Genomic DNA, 17,912 nt, shown 5'->3' with positions numbered 1-17,912 from the left:
TTTGCCACACGGGTGGCAAACATGCAGACAGCACTACCCTGCCACTGGGCAGGCTTACCAAGATCTTCTTGTTCTGTTGGGGTTTTTTTAATGCCATCTTCTTGTCTGTTCCAAATGCAATATATACAATAAAGTAAGCTGAGGTTTTGGGGTTGATTTTTTTGTGGTTTTGTTTGTTTGGGTTTTTTTGTTTTGTTTTGTTTTGGTTGTTTTGTTGGGGGTTTTTTTAGAGGTTTGTGTAGAATTATAGTCCTTGATTTTTAATGATTACAGAGGGGGCCAGTTTCAATGTTAGCATGGCTTCCTTTAGCTAAGCAAGAAACAGGCATCTTCAAACCTTTTGGAAGCAAGCAGTCCCCTTCATTAACTCAGTGGAAAAGTAACTTGCTGTGTGCAGGATAGTGAACTCTAAGCACCTTAAGTTTAATATGCATCTCCAGATAGAAAAAACTTGGCAAATATCAAAACCCAAAGGAAGTACTCTGCCTCTATGTGCAGATGAATTTCATAATGGTAACATACTAACTCATGCCACAGTTCAGTATAAATTTATATGAAGATGAAGCATGCAGAAGTAGTCAGTGTGACAAAGTCTTGAATGCATTTGATGGCTTCTATGGATTAGCAAGGCAGAAACAGGAAAGGATTGTGTCCAACTAAAAAGTGAAATATTCCTAACCTTCTGTTATTCCATCTACCAGAAGAATGACCAATTGCCCCTTGCCCAACCCAGATCTTTTAAGGAAGAACATATTTCATGAAGATGTGCTTTTCCAGACAAATGCTGATAGACCACTCGAATACAAGGATTACAGGCATGAACAACTGCTTTCTGAAAGCACTATTGAAAAGTTTTCTGGTCCAACAGCTATCAGGCCAACAAAGTGTTTTATGCAGAGTGCACATTTTCAGTGACTTACAGCTTTATGACCCGAAAGATGCACGTGCTATGTTTTCCTGATTTGATTTTAGCAGCCTTCCAAAATGAATAAATGTCGTAGCAGAATGACCCCAGTAATTTTCCTCAAACAAAAGGGACAAACAAGTTTTTTTCTAAATAAAGTGCAGTCTGTCCTAATAAGAATCTTAAGACAGAAAAGCCAGAATAAAGGTATCTTGGGGATTGTGTTTTCCTCTTCACTCTTCTTAAAAGCTGTTTAATGTAACCCACCCAATTAACTCTGAATTAAGGCAAGAGAGACATAGTGTACAGATATATCCAAAAGACGACATTCATTCCAATATAAAATGAATAGCATTGTATTAACGTTTATTTCTAATTACAAGAAACAGAATATCAGTCCCTTATTTGTACAAAAATACCTGAAAGATTACAATTAGGTTCACAAGCCAAAAAGCTATTTACAGTATGAAGCAAAGCATATTGAATAAAGGTTTTGTCTCTTAAGTTAATACCTTTTGCATTCCCTGAAACTTTAAACTTTATTTCATTTTACAGTCACTAAATCTTGCATTGTGACAATATAATTTACGATAAGCAAGTCTTGCCACTGGAAAGGTGCATTGATTGGTCAAACTGTCAGGTATTTAGTGCAGAAAAGATAAGACAAAACATCTAAACTGAGGCACGTGTTTCTTCAAGATTAATTAACAAATAAAAAGTTTTTTTGTACTTTAACACCTATCGTAACATAACTTAACTAGTAACCTCATTACCAAAATGGTTTGGCATTTTCCTTCTCAACATATTCAAGATTGCTACATGAAGTATTTATTTAGAAAATAAAATCACAGGCAAAAAGATAAAAATTCAACAGGCTCCAAAACAACCCTGAGCATCCCCTTTACATTCATGTCATTTAAATACAAAAATAAGAGTCAAATGTCCTTCAGTCCTTGGTATTCTGAGCTGGCAGCCAGCTGAATCTGTTGGAAAACTAAGGTGGCATTGACTGTTTTCCAGCAGAAAGAAGACAAAGCAGTGATCTGCTTAAGTAAGATTGTTGCCACTTTGAAGGTGGTCACTTTCTCAAAACAGCTCACTTTAGCTGGGAAGAGTACAAAATACTAAGTCAACCATCTACATACAAAAATCATGGTTCATAGTCAAACTTTTATTCTCAATTTAAATAAGATGCAAGGTTTTTTTTCATAAATATGAAACACTGCAAATACTATCCGCCTACTGGGAAAAATGCATGGTTGTCACTAAGCTATGTAAACAGAAAAACTTAAAACTACAGCATAAATGGTCTTATTAAACTGGTAATGTAGTCGATACAAGTATCTTTTTTTCTCCTAATAGGGGCCAAATAGAAGCATGCAAAGTGAAGTCAGACTTAAGTTAGCTTAATTTCAAGGTTTTAAAATACATTGTCTAGAAAGCAGGAACACTCATTTCACTATGTACAATTAAAAAAAAAACAAACCAAACAAAAAAGGCTTCTACTAAAAACAAAATCAAGTTTCTTCATTTTTAGTATCTAGACATTGAATGGAAAAAAATACTAAATGTGTTCTGTAAACTAAAATACAGTGTTTCTATACCATTGACATAGTTTAAGCTGATATGGATGACTCAGGCAGGTTATGGTTTGTCTTAAGCTATTCTTAACACTACATGAAGACCTAAAAGTGTAGGATTGGATTGCCTTCTTTACCCTTTCAGATGGCTAGGATTTCAAACCCAGTGGCAAATACTAAAGATGAATTAGCCCGTGTAAATCATTTACCATCCTAAGAATGCTCTGTTCTGCACTACGCTCTGCAAGTTCCCAGGGTGGAATACTCCTCATTGTGGCTAACGGCACGAAGCACTGGGAAGTTGTTTCACTTAAAACAGTTCCTGCACCAACCACGTTGTTGAAATAACGATCTATTTGCAATTGGAGGATCAAGGTGGGACTTGTCCAACTTGAATACCGATTTATCATCAGAAAGAGTTATTGTGTAAACATTAAATAATTCATTTAAACATTAACAATAAAGTAGTTCTGATGACAAACCAGGACCAGAGCAAGATACATGCCTGTCTGCCATTCGGTAGCATATATGACACAGGGATCACCAGTTATCTCGATGGATGACATTGCCAGCAGCTAGTTCACAATCAAATCTGTTTCTATTCCCAGTATGTTCTTTCTCACCATGTAAACTTCCACGGCCCTACAAAAAGCAGAAGGGGTACAGTTCTTCTTATGCCCTGTCCCCAGGTGAGCTTTGTGTCACTGTAGCTTTACTATGTGGAAAGAGCTCTTTGAAACAGTCTGAAAATTCAAGGAGCTATAAAGCTAAAAACACTGGTTTTTAATTTTTTTTTTTTATTTTGTCATACTAAGACTACCCGCAGAAGACTCTTCTCACAAAAAATGGTGGTTTCAAATACAAGTGTAGCCATTCAGTCCTATTCTATTTAGTAACAGTAAGTTTCCTCAGGAAAACAGTCAAAAGGCTGTAAAAAACAAACCACCACTCCAATAATAAAAATTTGTGCATAGAATCTAATACAGTCTTTGCATGACTGAATGCCACTAATATGCCATCAACACACTACAGCCATAATGCTACAGGTCAACAGTTTTAAGAATATGTGTATTGGTGGTATGTTCTTTTAGAATTGTATCCTCATTGCTTCTTCAAAGACATCTGCAGATCATTGAACCTCAGGTCTCCAGAGAAGTATTGAGACATGCGCGCGCGCACACACACACACTTCTTGATTTTCTTCTAGATCCTTTTAGGCTGAAGCATTCCATACATTTTAGGGTGCAGATTAATACCCAACTCCTGCATGAATTTTAAAAGCCACATCAGCTCCTAATATAGGCTGCATACAATATCCGAAACAAAGTAGGAGTGCAAAAAAAGTGATCAATACAAAAAGTAAACACACTAGTCTCAATTGTCAAGATTATTCCAGGGCAAGAGTTCTTTTCAAAGATTTCTCTTCACACTTGTTCCTGTTAAGTGGCCCAGCCAAGATAGTTTCCAGTTTTGTTTCAAATTTACTCATTGTTTTACAGACCCTCCCCCCATTTTTGGGATGCTGGGACACTCAGCAGCAATTACTCTTAGGTGTTAGACAAACCAGCAATCTTGGTCTGTTGGCACCTGTCGAATCCATCCCTTTCAGAGTCCCAAGGTGCATAATATTTATTTTTTTTACCAACTTACAAATCTGCCAATTCCCCAGTGTCAACGTTCTCTTACAATTACTCTTCTAGCAAATCCAGTCTTCAGTGAGAGTCAGATTTGAGGTCATAAGGCCACTCGGATACAGTGGTGTTTGAGTTTGCAGGGCAAGACTCCTTTGTTTAGTTGATAGAATTCAACAAGCTGGATTAGATCACTGAATTTGGTGTTCCCATCATCCAGGCTGAAAAATATCTGTCCATCATCTTCACACTAGGGAAACAAAGCATCCTTTTTAAGTTAGACTGCACATGAAGAGATGCAAGTGTGACAAGAGTACCACCAGTGTGTGACATAACATAAAAGATGGGCACTGCCCAAACAACCTAGTGCCCAGAGTTCTTCATGAAATCATGCACAGCACCAGACAAAACATATGTTAACTCAACTTGTAATATTTCGTTTATGAAACTGAAAGCTCGTGGGCAGAGTAATTGAAAGTTGTAGAGACAGCACTGGACTTCATTATATAAAATGAAAATACCCAAAAGTATTTGTTAGCTGTTTGTAAAATCGGCAGGCTAAACAAGAGAAGAGGACCACTACAAAGGTTTACATGATCTTAAATTTTTGGTGCTTTTTTGATCAAGATAAAAATCAAATTGTTTCCCAGCATCTCAGTGTAACATTACTTGAAGCTCAACATTATTGGATAACATCTAGAATAAAACTTTTTAAAGTTTCCCTAAGTTATTCCATGTTCACCCAAGTGACAGGCAGACAACAGCTGCTGTTGCTGCTGTCAGTCACAGAGAACAAGTTCTGTGCATTACACAGACTTGTGTAATGCAGTGACTTACACTAGTTTCCGGACAATGTTAATAAATAATTATAATCAGACATTTCACAATTGTAAAAAATACTTGCTAATAGGAACACCCCTGTTAATTACATCAGTAATTAATAAGAGGTCTTCTCAGATGTTGACAAAAGCTTCATGATTTAAAATTTCGGTTTTCGTTATCAGTATCAAAAATAATCTACTTACCGGCAAGATTTGAAAATGCTTTATTTTTTGATGATGACACAGCGTAAGTACAAATGCCTTTGGATTGCTTTGGCTGTCCCGGAGAAGAAATAATCTAGGAGAGAACATTTTTAAGAGCAAACTGAATACTGCAATCTATTTCTTCATAAATAATCAGAACTACTAAGTAATTTTGTGCCACTGCCTAACTCTTCTTTAGCTGCATTAACAGGCAATTCCATAACTGGCAATTTGCTTTCAATTTTTATACCATGGCTATGCAACAATAATAGATGAAACAAGAAGTGAAACATACGTGACAGTAATTCTTCCCATAAGAATGTACATATGACGCTTTTTTTAAGGTTCTCTCTAACTCAGCTTTCCATTAATGATATGTACTCTCATGAAAAAAATATTATCATGAAAAAAATATTATCGTTTAACTCCTGAGCAAGTCTGAATTTCTGTAAATTGGAAAGTAATATATGCGAATCTGTTCCCACTCTCCAGTATCTTGCATCAGTCCACAAAAATCCAGTGTCAGCAAAATTACGTTTAGGTTAAATGGCTGCAATTGCACAGAAATAGCTTAGTGCTTTCTTAAAATTACTTATCAGTTAAGTAGCTTCCACATTATCAAGATGGGGAAAATACACACTGGTTTTTCCTCTAGAACAGTCACAGTATTTGTCCCTCGGCATCACTGGGAGAAAATGTACTTTAGCAGTACAGATAGCAACACCATACACTATCTAACTGTGACTTTTAAGTTGACTCACAAAACTGAAGTCCTAACTCAAATGGTTAAATACATATAATAGGAAGAGGAGAAAAAAATCTGGCTAAAAACCCCCACATTTTCTCCCCTTGACATTTATGAACCAAGGAAGCAGATCTCCATGCCACAGAAAACAAGAATATACCTTTGGCAAAAGGCTTACAGCACTAATCACTAGTGGATTTGTGAGATGGCCCAATACAGTACAAGGGCAGGCCTCAAGCCCTCTTAATTGCTAATCACTAAGCCAGGAACACACTTTTCCAAAGCTGAGTTGCAACAACTGCTTGTAGTCTTAGGAACCCAAAAGAATTTACTACAGCTCTTCAGAATTGATTGAGAAATGTCAATACCACAAAAATGCACCATCATAACCACTGTCAGTTCAGTAATCAGAGACAGGCATGTCTTGCCACCATCAGAAACCATGAAGGTATTTGACATTCCTTTTTAGTCCTAAGAAGACCAGATGTGTGGCAAAGGGACAAAAGCCCTTATACATTAGGATCCATGTCAAGGAGAAAGGTCTTACCTGCCCTGTGGTACTGCAGTTCATGCAGGTATCTCTAAATTATCTTTCATGTAGCTGTTTCATAAGCTGGTGGCACAAAGCAGAGCTCTGCACAACTGAAACTGCAACGGTTTACTCAGCCTCTGGCAAGCAACTGGCTCCCACACAAACAATGACTATAAAGATAGATGCATCCTCAACAATAGCTTCCAGAGACAGTCAAAGATAGCAGTATCGGTTGCATATATACGTTGCTGAACCTCTTCCATGAGCCATCAGGAGACTGTTAACTTTCTACCTTCTTTTGTTCAAGAACACGCAGCAGGAAAACATAGGCAAGATTTTTCCATCCTGAAAATCACAATCCTTAGATCTTGGAGCACATAGGTAACACAGTTCGTTTGTCACTGCTGACTGACCTTGCTACAGCCACACTAACCAATCTTCATGGTCCATGGTGAGTAAGCTGACTAGGCACAAATTTAACACCTCCTCAAAGGCATTAACACAACACATTCCTGAAAACCTCATGAAGGATAGGCCACCAGATTCCTAAGGCAACAAGTCAAAATGACCCCAAGATTATAAAGATCTGTAGTGTGAGAGAACCAGAAACCCAACAAGTCAGCAGTGCTCCTTTGCTTTCTCAGCCTCTTCTCTATCTGACCTGTGAAGTTAAAACCCTTAGCCCAGCCTTAGCCCAGCCAAGACCCCAAACCAACAAATAAACGCTGCTTGATAAATATGTATATGCACCACCAACTTCTATTTCTCTAATGTATATTATTCTCACAAACGTTAGTGTTCTGAATCAGAAAGTCAGAAAAACCGAAGAAAGGTTTGAACTTCACTGTCTTCTGAGAAGCCAACATGGACGTTTCTACCTTAACCCTGACAGCAGTTAGGTTAGTGAACCAAAGGCAACCATGCTTTTCCCATCCTGCAAATAAAGAACTGCTGAATGCAGTTCAAGCAACTTTCCTTCAATAACCATAACTCCATATAAATGAGGGAAACAACGATACAGAAGATACTTAAATCTCAACTAAAGACATTTTAGAGAGCACTTAAGTTACTTTCACTTCTTTGCTCTAGAACAGAAACAAATAGTGAGAAATCACCATTAACTCCTCTGATTCATGCAAAAGAGCACAAATCACATTATAAATTTGTGGCAAATGGTTAGGTACAGCTTTCTCTAAAAAATATATCCTCCATGCAGATTACAAGAATTAACTATTTTCAGATTCTAACAGTCTCTAAAACTTGATTGCCTCTGTTAGAAAAAAAGAAAGAAGTTTAAGTGTGTTTCTACGATTTTCTTTTTCAAATTAAGAGTTAAGATCCACTCCTACAAACACGCACTCTGACTTTTTGAAAGCCAGGCAGGTTATAATGGGACTACTCGAGAACTGGGTTACTCAGAAGTGCTCAGAAACCGGTAAAACATTACCAGCAGAGGCTGTGCTCTTGTCTGTAAAGCTCACCATCGGACCATACATACTAAGCAACAACAGTACCTACCCATCTACAAGCCCTTGTTGCTTAATAATCCTGTGAGATTCTTCTCTAGAGATTCTGCCGTGAAACCAGTGCTGTGTCCTATGAATAACTGGAGGCAAGAGGGAAAAGAGGGAAAGAGAAGATGGTTAAAAACAGTTACATGTGCAACATTTTTTCCACGCACTAATTATTTACACATTTTAAAAGTGGGTATATATTTTTGTTATAGATATAAAGTATCGTCCATCAATCTATATTAAAAAAAAAATCAAAAAATGCATCTACTTAATATACCAAGTAGAGAGGCATTATTTCATGTATTTTCTGATTTGCAGATATACAAGTTAACAAGAGAAATCTCTTATATTGCCTTTTCATAGCTTCTTGAAAATGTTGGGACTAACAATTCTTAGAAGACAATGTATAAGCTAATGGGTTAGAATCAAGTCTCTTTAAGTCTCAAATATAGAAAAACACTTTAGCTTGTGCTTTCAAGAGCAGAGTTTTCCCCAAATATTTTATGTTTATTGTTTATTTTTCAAATGGTATTTTTAAATTCTGTTCAACAGAGTAGAAACACAGAGTAGCAACAGAGAATAGCTGTGTTTCCTTTAAGAAGTTCAGGATATTAATATGAAATTTCCTATTATTTTAATAAACTTACAATCTCAGATGTTCAGGACTTGCATTACAGGCATACATATTTTACATTAGTCAGTAATTATGGAATGAATTCCATTTTGAAAACTCTCATTTTTACTCTTTAAAAATTAACAGATCACTCATTGACTTTTCTTGTCTGAAACGGGGAATTGATTTCTGGATTGTTTTAAATGGAAACATTTATGGAGTGTCTATTTTTATAAAATCTGAGTTTCAAAAAACTTAGTTCTGAAGAAAAGCTTGAGTGTGCCATCAGAGGAAAACAAGTTCCTTCTACTATGCCTGTATGGGTAAGCATGTTAATGACACAGAAGCTACTGATAAACATAAACAGTGTATTTTACATCAATACTACATGACTGCACTCTATATAAAATACAGCTTTTCTTTACCCACAGAGGTCTCTGATACTATGCTTACAAACCAGCAGAATTTACCTGTACTCAGTGTGGAAGGGTGGAGTGGACTTTGGCTACCCAAGATGTTCATTCTTGTGCTACGTTTCTACAGAGAAAATGAATTACCGTTAAATCCACACTAATGTTTCAACAGAAGAGAATTAGTGAACATGCAATACAGATTTAATTTACAGGAAACTGGGGGCTGGGCAAATTTAATGCAAGAATGAGAAAAAGAAATGCAACTTTGGAGGGGGCTAATCTACAAGCAGCAGCTCATTTCAGTTGGCTTAAAATACAAGCCAGATGTTAATGATGAAAGCTCAGTATCTAAAAAAATTTAAAAAAAAAAAGGAAAAGGAAAAAAATGAGAGAAAAAAAGAAAAGTCTGATATGTCTCTGCTCAGGCAAAACACCAGGCACTCAGTAAATCAAGCAGTGTTTCCCTCCCGTACATAAAGCACCAGCTAATGCTTCAGTAATGACTTCTTTTCCCTAAAAGACGAGCATGTGGGAAAACTTGTACTGCAGCTGTCTGTCCACAAGACACTATAAACAAGTTACATCAGTTTTCATTGCAAGAGGTCCTGCCTCTTGTATATTCTGCAATTAAACTTACTGGGAGCAAGCCATTAGTCAGAGCCCCAGCCTCTTCCATGTGGGGAAGCATTTAATTTGACATATTCCTCCTCAGAGACTGGTTTTGCAAACTGGCAGTAAAGTTCTGGTGGGTCTGCTTTCCCCCTCAACTTTCCTCTGGACACTAGGGGGACAGAGAAGCAGTGGTAGAAGGTTGTTGTGAATGTGACAGTTTTGCTAAAGATGGATATTGACTTTCAGATCTGCATGCTTGCAGTGTGATTGCTTCAGGTCGGAGCTAAGCTATACTGTGACCAGCACTGCACTAACATCATAGCGAACACTGTGTTTTGGCTCTCAACAGACACTGATTGCAAAAACAGAAAAGAAGAGAAGATAGCTACCCTCCAAGCATGTCCTTCTTCCAAGGCAGCACTCTGTGCTTCAGCAGGATTTTCAATAACTCTTCCTATTTGCCCCGAAAAATCCATTGCTACTAGTGAGTTTTCAGATACACTTCTCTGAAAAGGAATTTTCACTTGTTTCAAAAAACAGGAAAAGAAAAATCCAGCTTGAGAGTTTAATTTCAAAATGTTTTGGTTTCAGAAGACTGTCAAAGGTTCTCCTTCAACATCACGAAAAATACATCTCATTTTTTATCTCTTTCAAAAGATTCACTGACACAAAAATAGATGGCTTTACTTTTTAGGCCACAGGCTGAGAATAAAATCTCTATTGCTCAAGTTGCCCACTTGCCCTATTACTATATTCCAGTCATTTTCAGGGCCAGTTGGGATCCAAATATAGGATCTTCACTTTTAGATAGTTAACAGTCACCTCTTGGCCCAGCCTATTTTAAGAAATTTACGTGTTAGTTTTGCCAGACCTAAGCTGGCTTCTGCAGAGGCAGCCAGATGTCTCTCTACTGCACGTCTCAAAGAGCATGACATAGCCAAGATTTTTCAATCATGTGGATCATGTAAGCCTGAGATAATGGAGAGCCAACCACGAAAACTGTACTCATGCAAAACATGAACTTTACATTGATTTGCTACACAATGCTGAATTTACATTCCTTAGCGTAAAATTTTCCACTTTTAAAATGCAAAAGCAAATGTATCTTTTCCAACATCGTATGTCAATGAGGTAAGTTCATTACTTACTACTGGAGTGGAAAAGTGTGGAAGCATGGCTTTTCGCTGCTGGGGAATTCTGTAATTCTGATACAGTAGCATTCCATACTGTGAAAAGAAATGCAAGGACACTATTATTCAAATATATACCCTAGGAAAAAAAGCTGTAGTGATTTCATAATACCACTTACACTGGAGCAAGGTGCCACCAGTTTATTATTTTCCTGATCAGAAGCTGTCCCAAAGCAATTTGCGTTGAGCAATAGCAATTGGCAGGTGGCAATCAAGCTGTTAATACACACAAGTTTTCTTTAAAAAATAGAAGCCTGAGTGAAATACACAGGTAATTTCTGCCACTCTCAGCAATCACCAGAGCTATCACTCTATTTTCCTTGTAGAATACAAGCTTTCAGTCGAGGTCAGAACACACATATTAATTACCTTCTTTTTACCCTCTAGTAATGTGAACTTAAAAATATTCTGCATAAGGCATTCAAACTCAGTTTTCAAAATGATAAAAAATAAGAACCTTTCTAGTTCACTAGCTCTTTCAATAAATTTCAGCAGGAAATAACACTTGGTACTTTTCATATCCTTATAAAAATAAGGTGATTGAATTCCAGTCATGCTCCTCGTTGAACATGATAAATTTTAGCAACACTAGTAGCTAGGATGGTAGGAAAACACCTACTCAGTGCATTCCCTAGAGGCACAGTGCTGAAGTATAGCAACATTGCTTACTGAATGTTCTAACTGAAATGGTTTATACAATTTGTGACCAGGGTAATATAGGACTATGGAAAGCTAAAGGTGAATAAAAAGAAGGGTCACAGACAAAGCCTTGAGGCACAGCCTTAATTTTCGCTGATTGTACACCCTTAGTCATCTTTCAGTGTTCCTTAAAAACAAAAACTTTTTTCTGTACATAGGATGTAGTAAGGTATACAGAAGGACACAGCAGTTTTCAAGACAGCACATTCAGGGAAAGACTTAAAACCAAATCAGAATTTATGCCCTTTTTTCTATGAAGACCAGGAAGTTCTCTGCTTCAAAGGGCACAAAATAGTCAACTTTCTCCTCAGTCCCTCCATCCTGATTTGTTTCAAAAAAAAATGATGAAGCCTCCTACCATATTACCAAGAAATTTCATTGTTTGCTGTCAGATATAAATTACTTTCACCTGGAGATAGAATTACTTCTTTGTTACGTCTTAATAGAACCTTCAGAAACTAAAAAAAAAAAAAAAAATTGCAAAAGGCACTCTGTTCTAGTTAGGAGAACCACTTACCATTATCAAAACATTTTCTTTAGCTTTATGATAACTTGCAAATACTTTTCAGGTATTTTGACTTCATTCACATATCTCAAATTTGGATCCAAAACTAAATTATACTCGATTCATATGTGGAAGAATAGAGCTCAGTCCTGTGCTAAAATCTTAGGTAGGGCAGGCCTGCCTGGCATTTGCTCTTATCTGTATTGTTTTGGAACAGACGACATTTAATAACGTAGGTAATTTCTCATGAACAAAGTAACAAATGCAATTTAACTCTAGAGTAGCCTTGCACAAGTAGAAGAGATTATTAGATACCTTGAGGAGTCGAAGGCAGTCATCCAGCACGTCCGCTTTGCTCATCTTCAGCACATAACAACCTCAGTTCCTTAGTTTCTTTCTCACTCTGTTGGGCTTTAAAGTGTTAGAGGGAAGTCAGCTACATTCAATAGAAAACCAACAGCACAATTAAGTTTACTGCAGAGTAAAGTCAGGTGCAGTATTAATCTTAAGAACTAGCAGAAAAAGCTCACACCACTCTGAATTAAAGCTCAGGAGAGGCTGAGCATGCTTTGAAAGAAATCACTGTCTCAGTTGGGTCTAGCAGATAAATGTTGGTGACTTCTGACTTCAGGAGTTAGACTCCTTGAGGGTCCCTTCCAACTCAGGATATTCTATGATGCTATGTTTGAAATAACCTGCAGTTCTGGCAGTTTATAGGAACAAGGTACTCAGGCCATGCTACAACCAAACCAGGGCATTAGTTTTGTTGGATTTGGTGTTACGGTGGGTTTTTGTTGGTTTGTTGTTTTTTTTTTTCCAAATCTGTGAGAAGTTTTTATAAGCTCCTATTTTTGAGATGAAGGACGAAAGTTTCCATAACTGGCTGTGGATCAGTCCTGCTGCCAGTCTCTTTGATGCAACCCTTATTGTCTTGCTCTGGAATGGCTGGTAGGAAGGAGACTAGTTCACTGCTGTCAATAAAATCAGTTCAGCCTATTTTCTTTCTCAGAAAATTACACTTTTCAAAGTTTAGAAATACTGTCCAAATCAGTCTATCAGCACAACAGTTTTAAATAATTTCAAGGCAACTGCTACTTCTTATTTTCATTTTCCAAGACAATCTTCCTCTTTAAATAAAGGCAACCTCTGGCCCATAATAATGATAAAATTACTACCCATCAGAGCTTGATCCTTTGTTGCTGTATAATTTTGGTGCTCACTGTCCACAGAAACTTTTTCTATTCAATTAGAGTACTTGGAAAAAGTTTTCATCTGTGAGGTGAACCAAGGCCACCTCGCAGGCACACTATGCTTCAGCAGTGAGCTGCCCTTGCACAGAAATTTCCCAAACCAAAGGAGCACCAGATAAAATGTTAAAAATGTCTCATAAAATGATGATAAGATTCACAGGACATGCCTGCCAAATGAAAGATGTTAAAGATCAAGTCCTCATGACAGAAAGGCTTGCAGAGTTTTAGACACAATCCCATTTAGCTGCGGGTTGGGGTGACTCTGAGCTACCAACACCATCTGGAACTTTGGAAGAACTCAATGAGATTTACCTTTATACAAAATCCATACTCTGCAGGTGCACTGTACAACTTCTTGCCTGCTATCAATGAGAAGATATTGCTGTCTTCCAGGTCAGCCAACAATTGCAAATGTCTTGGCTCCTGGGGAAATAACGTGTTTTATCACAGGTAAGTGTAAGGTTTTGGAAGATCTTGTGCAAGCTTTGCAGTCTCTCCAGCCCGGCCTCCAACAGAGGGCAGTGTACGAATACTGTTCCTCTCCCCGGCAACCTCAAGTGGACATAGCGCTGTCACCTCTTGAATAGCAGCCTACCAACAGAAGGTGCTTGATACAGGAAGCTTACAAAATACTATACTTATGCAAACACATCACATTAAAAATGGCATAACCTATTACATTGCTCCAGAGGAATCTGAAGGTTAGCACAACTTCAGTAGCCACAATGATGTTGCCTGGCTAGTTTGGTTTTATTTATAACGAACTATATGGCTATGTTCACGCATTGAGAGCCCAGGCTTGACTGTCTTTTGATCATGGCTTACTTATCCTTTTCTATGGCATAAAAACAGGGAACACTGTGTGGAGATATTTAAAAACCAGCAAAAAAACTGCCCACTGTAAAGAAGAAAATGTTTTTCACATGCTAGTACTGTGCAACTTCTTCTTTAAACTTACCTTTGAAGTTCCTTTTGTAGAACAATAAAGTCCTGATCTCCTCAAACATACGTACAGTTTCTTCCATGATTTCCTACCCAGCTCTTTCACATGCAAGAAACCTTGAATTTCAGGGCAGCTACTGGAGTTTAAAAAGTTCTGTTGGAGAGAAAAATGTAAATGAAGATCATATCCTATGGATGGATTATAAAATTGTCACTATATTTCCAGACCAGAGAGGTAAACAGCAAATCACTTTGCTGATTTGAGGTGCAGTTTCACACTAGGCTTAACTGACCCAGATGTGTTAATCTGATTTATGGCCAAAATGGAAATTCCTGCTCCTCCCATTTCATCTACCTAGCTATCTCCTCCACCACTGACATCTTCCTATTCTCTCTGTCAATACTTATATCTCCCAAAAAGCTAAGCATTTCTCTGTATCCCCATTCTTCTTAGCACTTGCCCGAAGGGAGAGGAAGTAAGCCTATTAATTCTTAAAATAACACCTTCTCACAGCAATTTTGGCAATTGTCTAACTTGGAAATATTGGCCAAAATCTCTGTCTTTATCATAAAGTTTATGAAAGGGAAGAGCCTGTTTCAGGATTTCTGGCATTTAAGTTGTCCCAAGACAAGAGGTATAGCAGACACAGAATATTAATTGAAAATGAATGTAGAGCAGTCAAATAAGTGCCAGCAATTATACCAGACTTCAAGATTCAGAAGCATTTAAGTTCTTGACATAAGAGAGGACCACATACGGAATAATTTGATTTGTGATATATCACAGGAAGCAAGCATTTAATTATGGTAGGAGAATTGATGGATTGCTCCCTTATTACTATGGGCCAGATGTTTAAATGACAGAGGGCTTGCTCAAGTAAGTCAAATTACCAAATTTAATAAATTCAACATTATAAGAAAAATGCATAAACCTGTTTGGCTAGATGCCTCTGCAAGTCTTCAAAGTTGTGCTTTGGTGTTATTTGGTGGACAATGCCCCAGGAAACAAACCAAAAATAAGTGCCCTGGATCAGAATTAAAAGCTATTTTTTCCCATTCCTCCTTCTCATCTCATCTAACAGCATGGAAAAATTTTCCTGCTATTTGTACTATGAATCCACTTCTCAGCTGTGAAAGGGAAAAACAAAAAGCAGATATGTTCCTTTTGTCCAGTCAGATAAAAGAAAAGTAAACTAAGATGCAGGTTTTTTGCGTATCTCAGCCAGGTTGAGACTAGGGAAAACAGATCCTGCTATTCTTAAGACTAAAAACACTAGCTCTTAATACAGTATATGATATAATGAGATGATATTTAATATTCTTCCTGTTCTACATGTAATTAAATACAGTAGAATTGCTCAGTGTTTAAGGTGGGCCTCAGATGCAACATGTTTAATAACTACTAGGCTTCAATAATTACAGCTGCCACTGAATTCTGAAAAACAGTTGTATGGGTTTTTTAAAGAAAAGGAATATTCACTATAAAGACTTTAAGGAATATTGTTCTTTTATGGTTAAACAATGAAACAGAGAGAATATACTTATCCTCTTTTCCTCCCCTTCTCATGTTGTTAACCCCCATGACTTTTGCTTCTCCAGGACTGCACCTAAGTGAGCCTTCCCAGAAGAAAATTCTCGTATCTCAAGAGGTTGTAAGGTTTTCCTTTTGCTACCACTCAAATTACCCTAGGATCAAAACTTTTCTATTTTCAAGAACGTCTTACTCTTTTAGGGAGTCCTGCTGCTTGTATTAACAAACAAACTCAATTCTCTACTTACACTACAGGAAAAGGGTCCAAGATATGAACACCTCTCTTCCTACCAGTCTGTGGCGATGCCAATCCATGACAGTTTTGGTTCCTGATTACAACCTCATTGCTTGTGACTTTCATTTTTAATTCCGTAAATTGGATTGATTTTTTGTTGTTTGTTTGTTTTCCAGCTGAGAGCGGATGCTAACGCTTTAAATTCTTCTCAGTGAACATGGTACCAGAATTTAACGGACTTTGATATGGTTACGGGACAAAATGAGCGCACTGTTTCAAAAGTCAGTGGAAACTTGTTGTCTTCAAAGAGAGAGTCAGTGCATATTTGCAAACATGCAAAATGACAGAAGTCAAGCTAAAATCAGTTATTTGTATGTATACGTTCTTCATATATTTGTGCCTTCTGCTTTATAATTTGCCTGGTACTCGTGTCACTCTCTTCCAGGTACCATGACCTTATACTCTTAATACAGCACTCTTTGAATAAACTGTGTTTTGAATTGAGTGTCTTGAGTTAAATGACCCCAGTTTGAGGAAACAACTGAAATTAAAAGATTTAGACTATGAGGTTTAGATTGCAGCACTAAAATTGAGAGATTTTAAGAGAATCAGTTGCTGATCAGAGAGGTAACCCGCTCTTCAGCACCATCCTTAAAGGCCAACTAACTGTGCCACCACCATGGTTCCTTCATGAGCAAGCAAGAAGCTCTACAGCGACATCAGAACTTCAGTATAAATGCAGCACACATGCCACTACCATGGAGATTACACAACTCTACCAACACATATGCATAAGGTACACACCCCTGTAATTTAATCTGGGAATCTTAAAATGGGATTACTATGCAAATACTATATACAAATTTCTACTTGCACTTACTTCTTAGGGCATTATTTTTCTATACAAAAAAGCAGCTAGTTGGCTGAACCATGGGAAAGTTGGTCCTTATTGTTAATTCTTGACAGGCGCAAACATGGGACGTAAAAAGTAAAAGCAAAACCTCTCATCATCTCAAACTCATCTTCTAATATCAAGATGCATTTTTACACTTTCTCCTGTGCTATGATGTGGAGTATAGAAGAGTACTTCTGTTCTGCTTTTTATAAAAGGGGTGTTTGTTTTCCTAGAAATATATCTGCCAAGACTGTTTTTGGAGCAACATTGGGTGGCCAAACCAGATACCCACAGAGTGAGTATTAATGGAACAAGTATATGTGAACATAGCTATGAATACTTTGTGTTTACACCTCAATGCCACCGGGTAAGATCTTTGTCAGACATTTTCAACATTAGCACCATATGCTAACTGGTCTTTCTCTGAATAACTCTTTCCAGACACTTGAATTCTCTCTTCCTTCCTCTCAACCTCCCTCCTCCAGCTCCAAACTTTTTTTATCCATACAGATAATTTACAGTACCTGCAGAAGTTGTGACTGTGGGATACTGCCGTTTGTTTGCTGGCACCAGGCAACCATTTGCTCTGGAAAGAAATTCTAGACAAAAAAAGAGAAGACAATTGGAAGTCACTTTGTATGTGAACACTCTTACACAAAACTAGTGAAATTTTCTTCCAGTCATTCGTTTTTTGGAACTATCACTATTAAATCAATTTGGAGATCCCCTGAGAGAGAAAGTAATACAAGGGCCTTCAAGTGCAGTTCTTCGCTTCCTTCTGCTCACCAGATGCCCATGCAGACAGATTGTGGGTTTTTAAAATATCTGATATACACCATTTCATGGCTTTGGGGATTGCTAACAGCCTCTACTTTCTTGGAAAGGACAGGATGAATGGTCCTGCAGGTTGAATATGCAGTGATTTCTTACTTAGTGCATCAATGACTTGACTTCAGACTTGATCCTCCAGTTCCCCTTTCACTTGATATGTTTTAAAATGCTTATATAATTTGGTACAGTGCATTTACTATACACAGCAATGATATGAAGTCATTCTTGAAATTTTTAAACATTATTTGAAGCATGGAGACATGCA

General features: G+C 37.4%; 1 protein-coding gene across 1 annotated transcript in view; it reads right to left on the bottom strand.

The window, feature by feature from the left end:
- Nucleotides 1-1,244: 1,244 nt before the first annotated feature.
- Nucleotides 1,245-17,912, bottom strand: part of GRB10 (growth factor receptor bound protein 10) — a 144,677-nt gene continuing 128,009 nt past the window's right edge. Inside the window, 13 exon segments of the mRNA XM_032682743.1 lie at nt 1,245-4,365; nt 5,141-5,234; nt 7,936-8,023; nt 9,015-9,081; nt 9,959-10,075; nt 10,718-10,795; nt 12,279-12,289; nt 12,292-12,315; nt 12,318-12,359; nt 12,362-12,374; nt 13,526-13,636; nt 14,172-14,309; nt 17,341-17,415. Of these exon segments, the coding sequence (XP_032538634.1) occupies nt 4,219-4,365; nt 5,141-5,234; nt 7,936-8,023; nt 9,015-9,081; nt 9,959-10,075; nt 10,718-10,795; nt 12,279-12,289; nt 12,292-12,315; nt 12,318-12,359; nt 12,362-12,374; nt 13,526-13,636; nt 14,172-14,309; nt 17,341-17,415 (1,005 nt within the window). The 3' untranslated portion in view covers nt 1,245-4,218.

Source organism: Chiroxiphia lanceolata, chromosome 1 (assembly GCF_009829145.1).
Source record: "Chiroxiphia lanceolata isolate bChiLan1 chromosome 1, bChiLan1.pri, whole genome shotgun sequence".
NCBI classification, from domain to species: Eukaryota; Metazoa; Chordata; class Aves; order Passeriformes; family Pipridae; genus Chiroxiphia; species Chiroxiphia lanceolata.
Note: the sequence above shows the minus strand (reverse complement) of the source record. Positions and strands in the feature narration are given on the sequence as shown.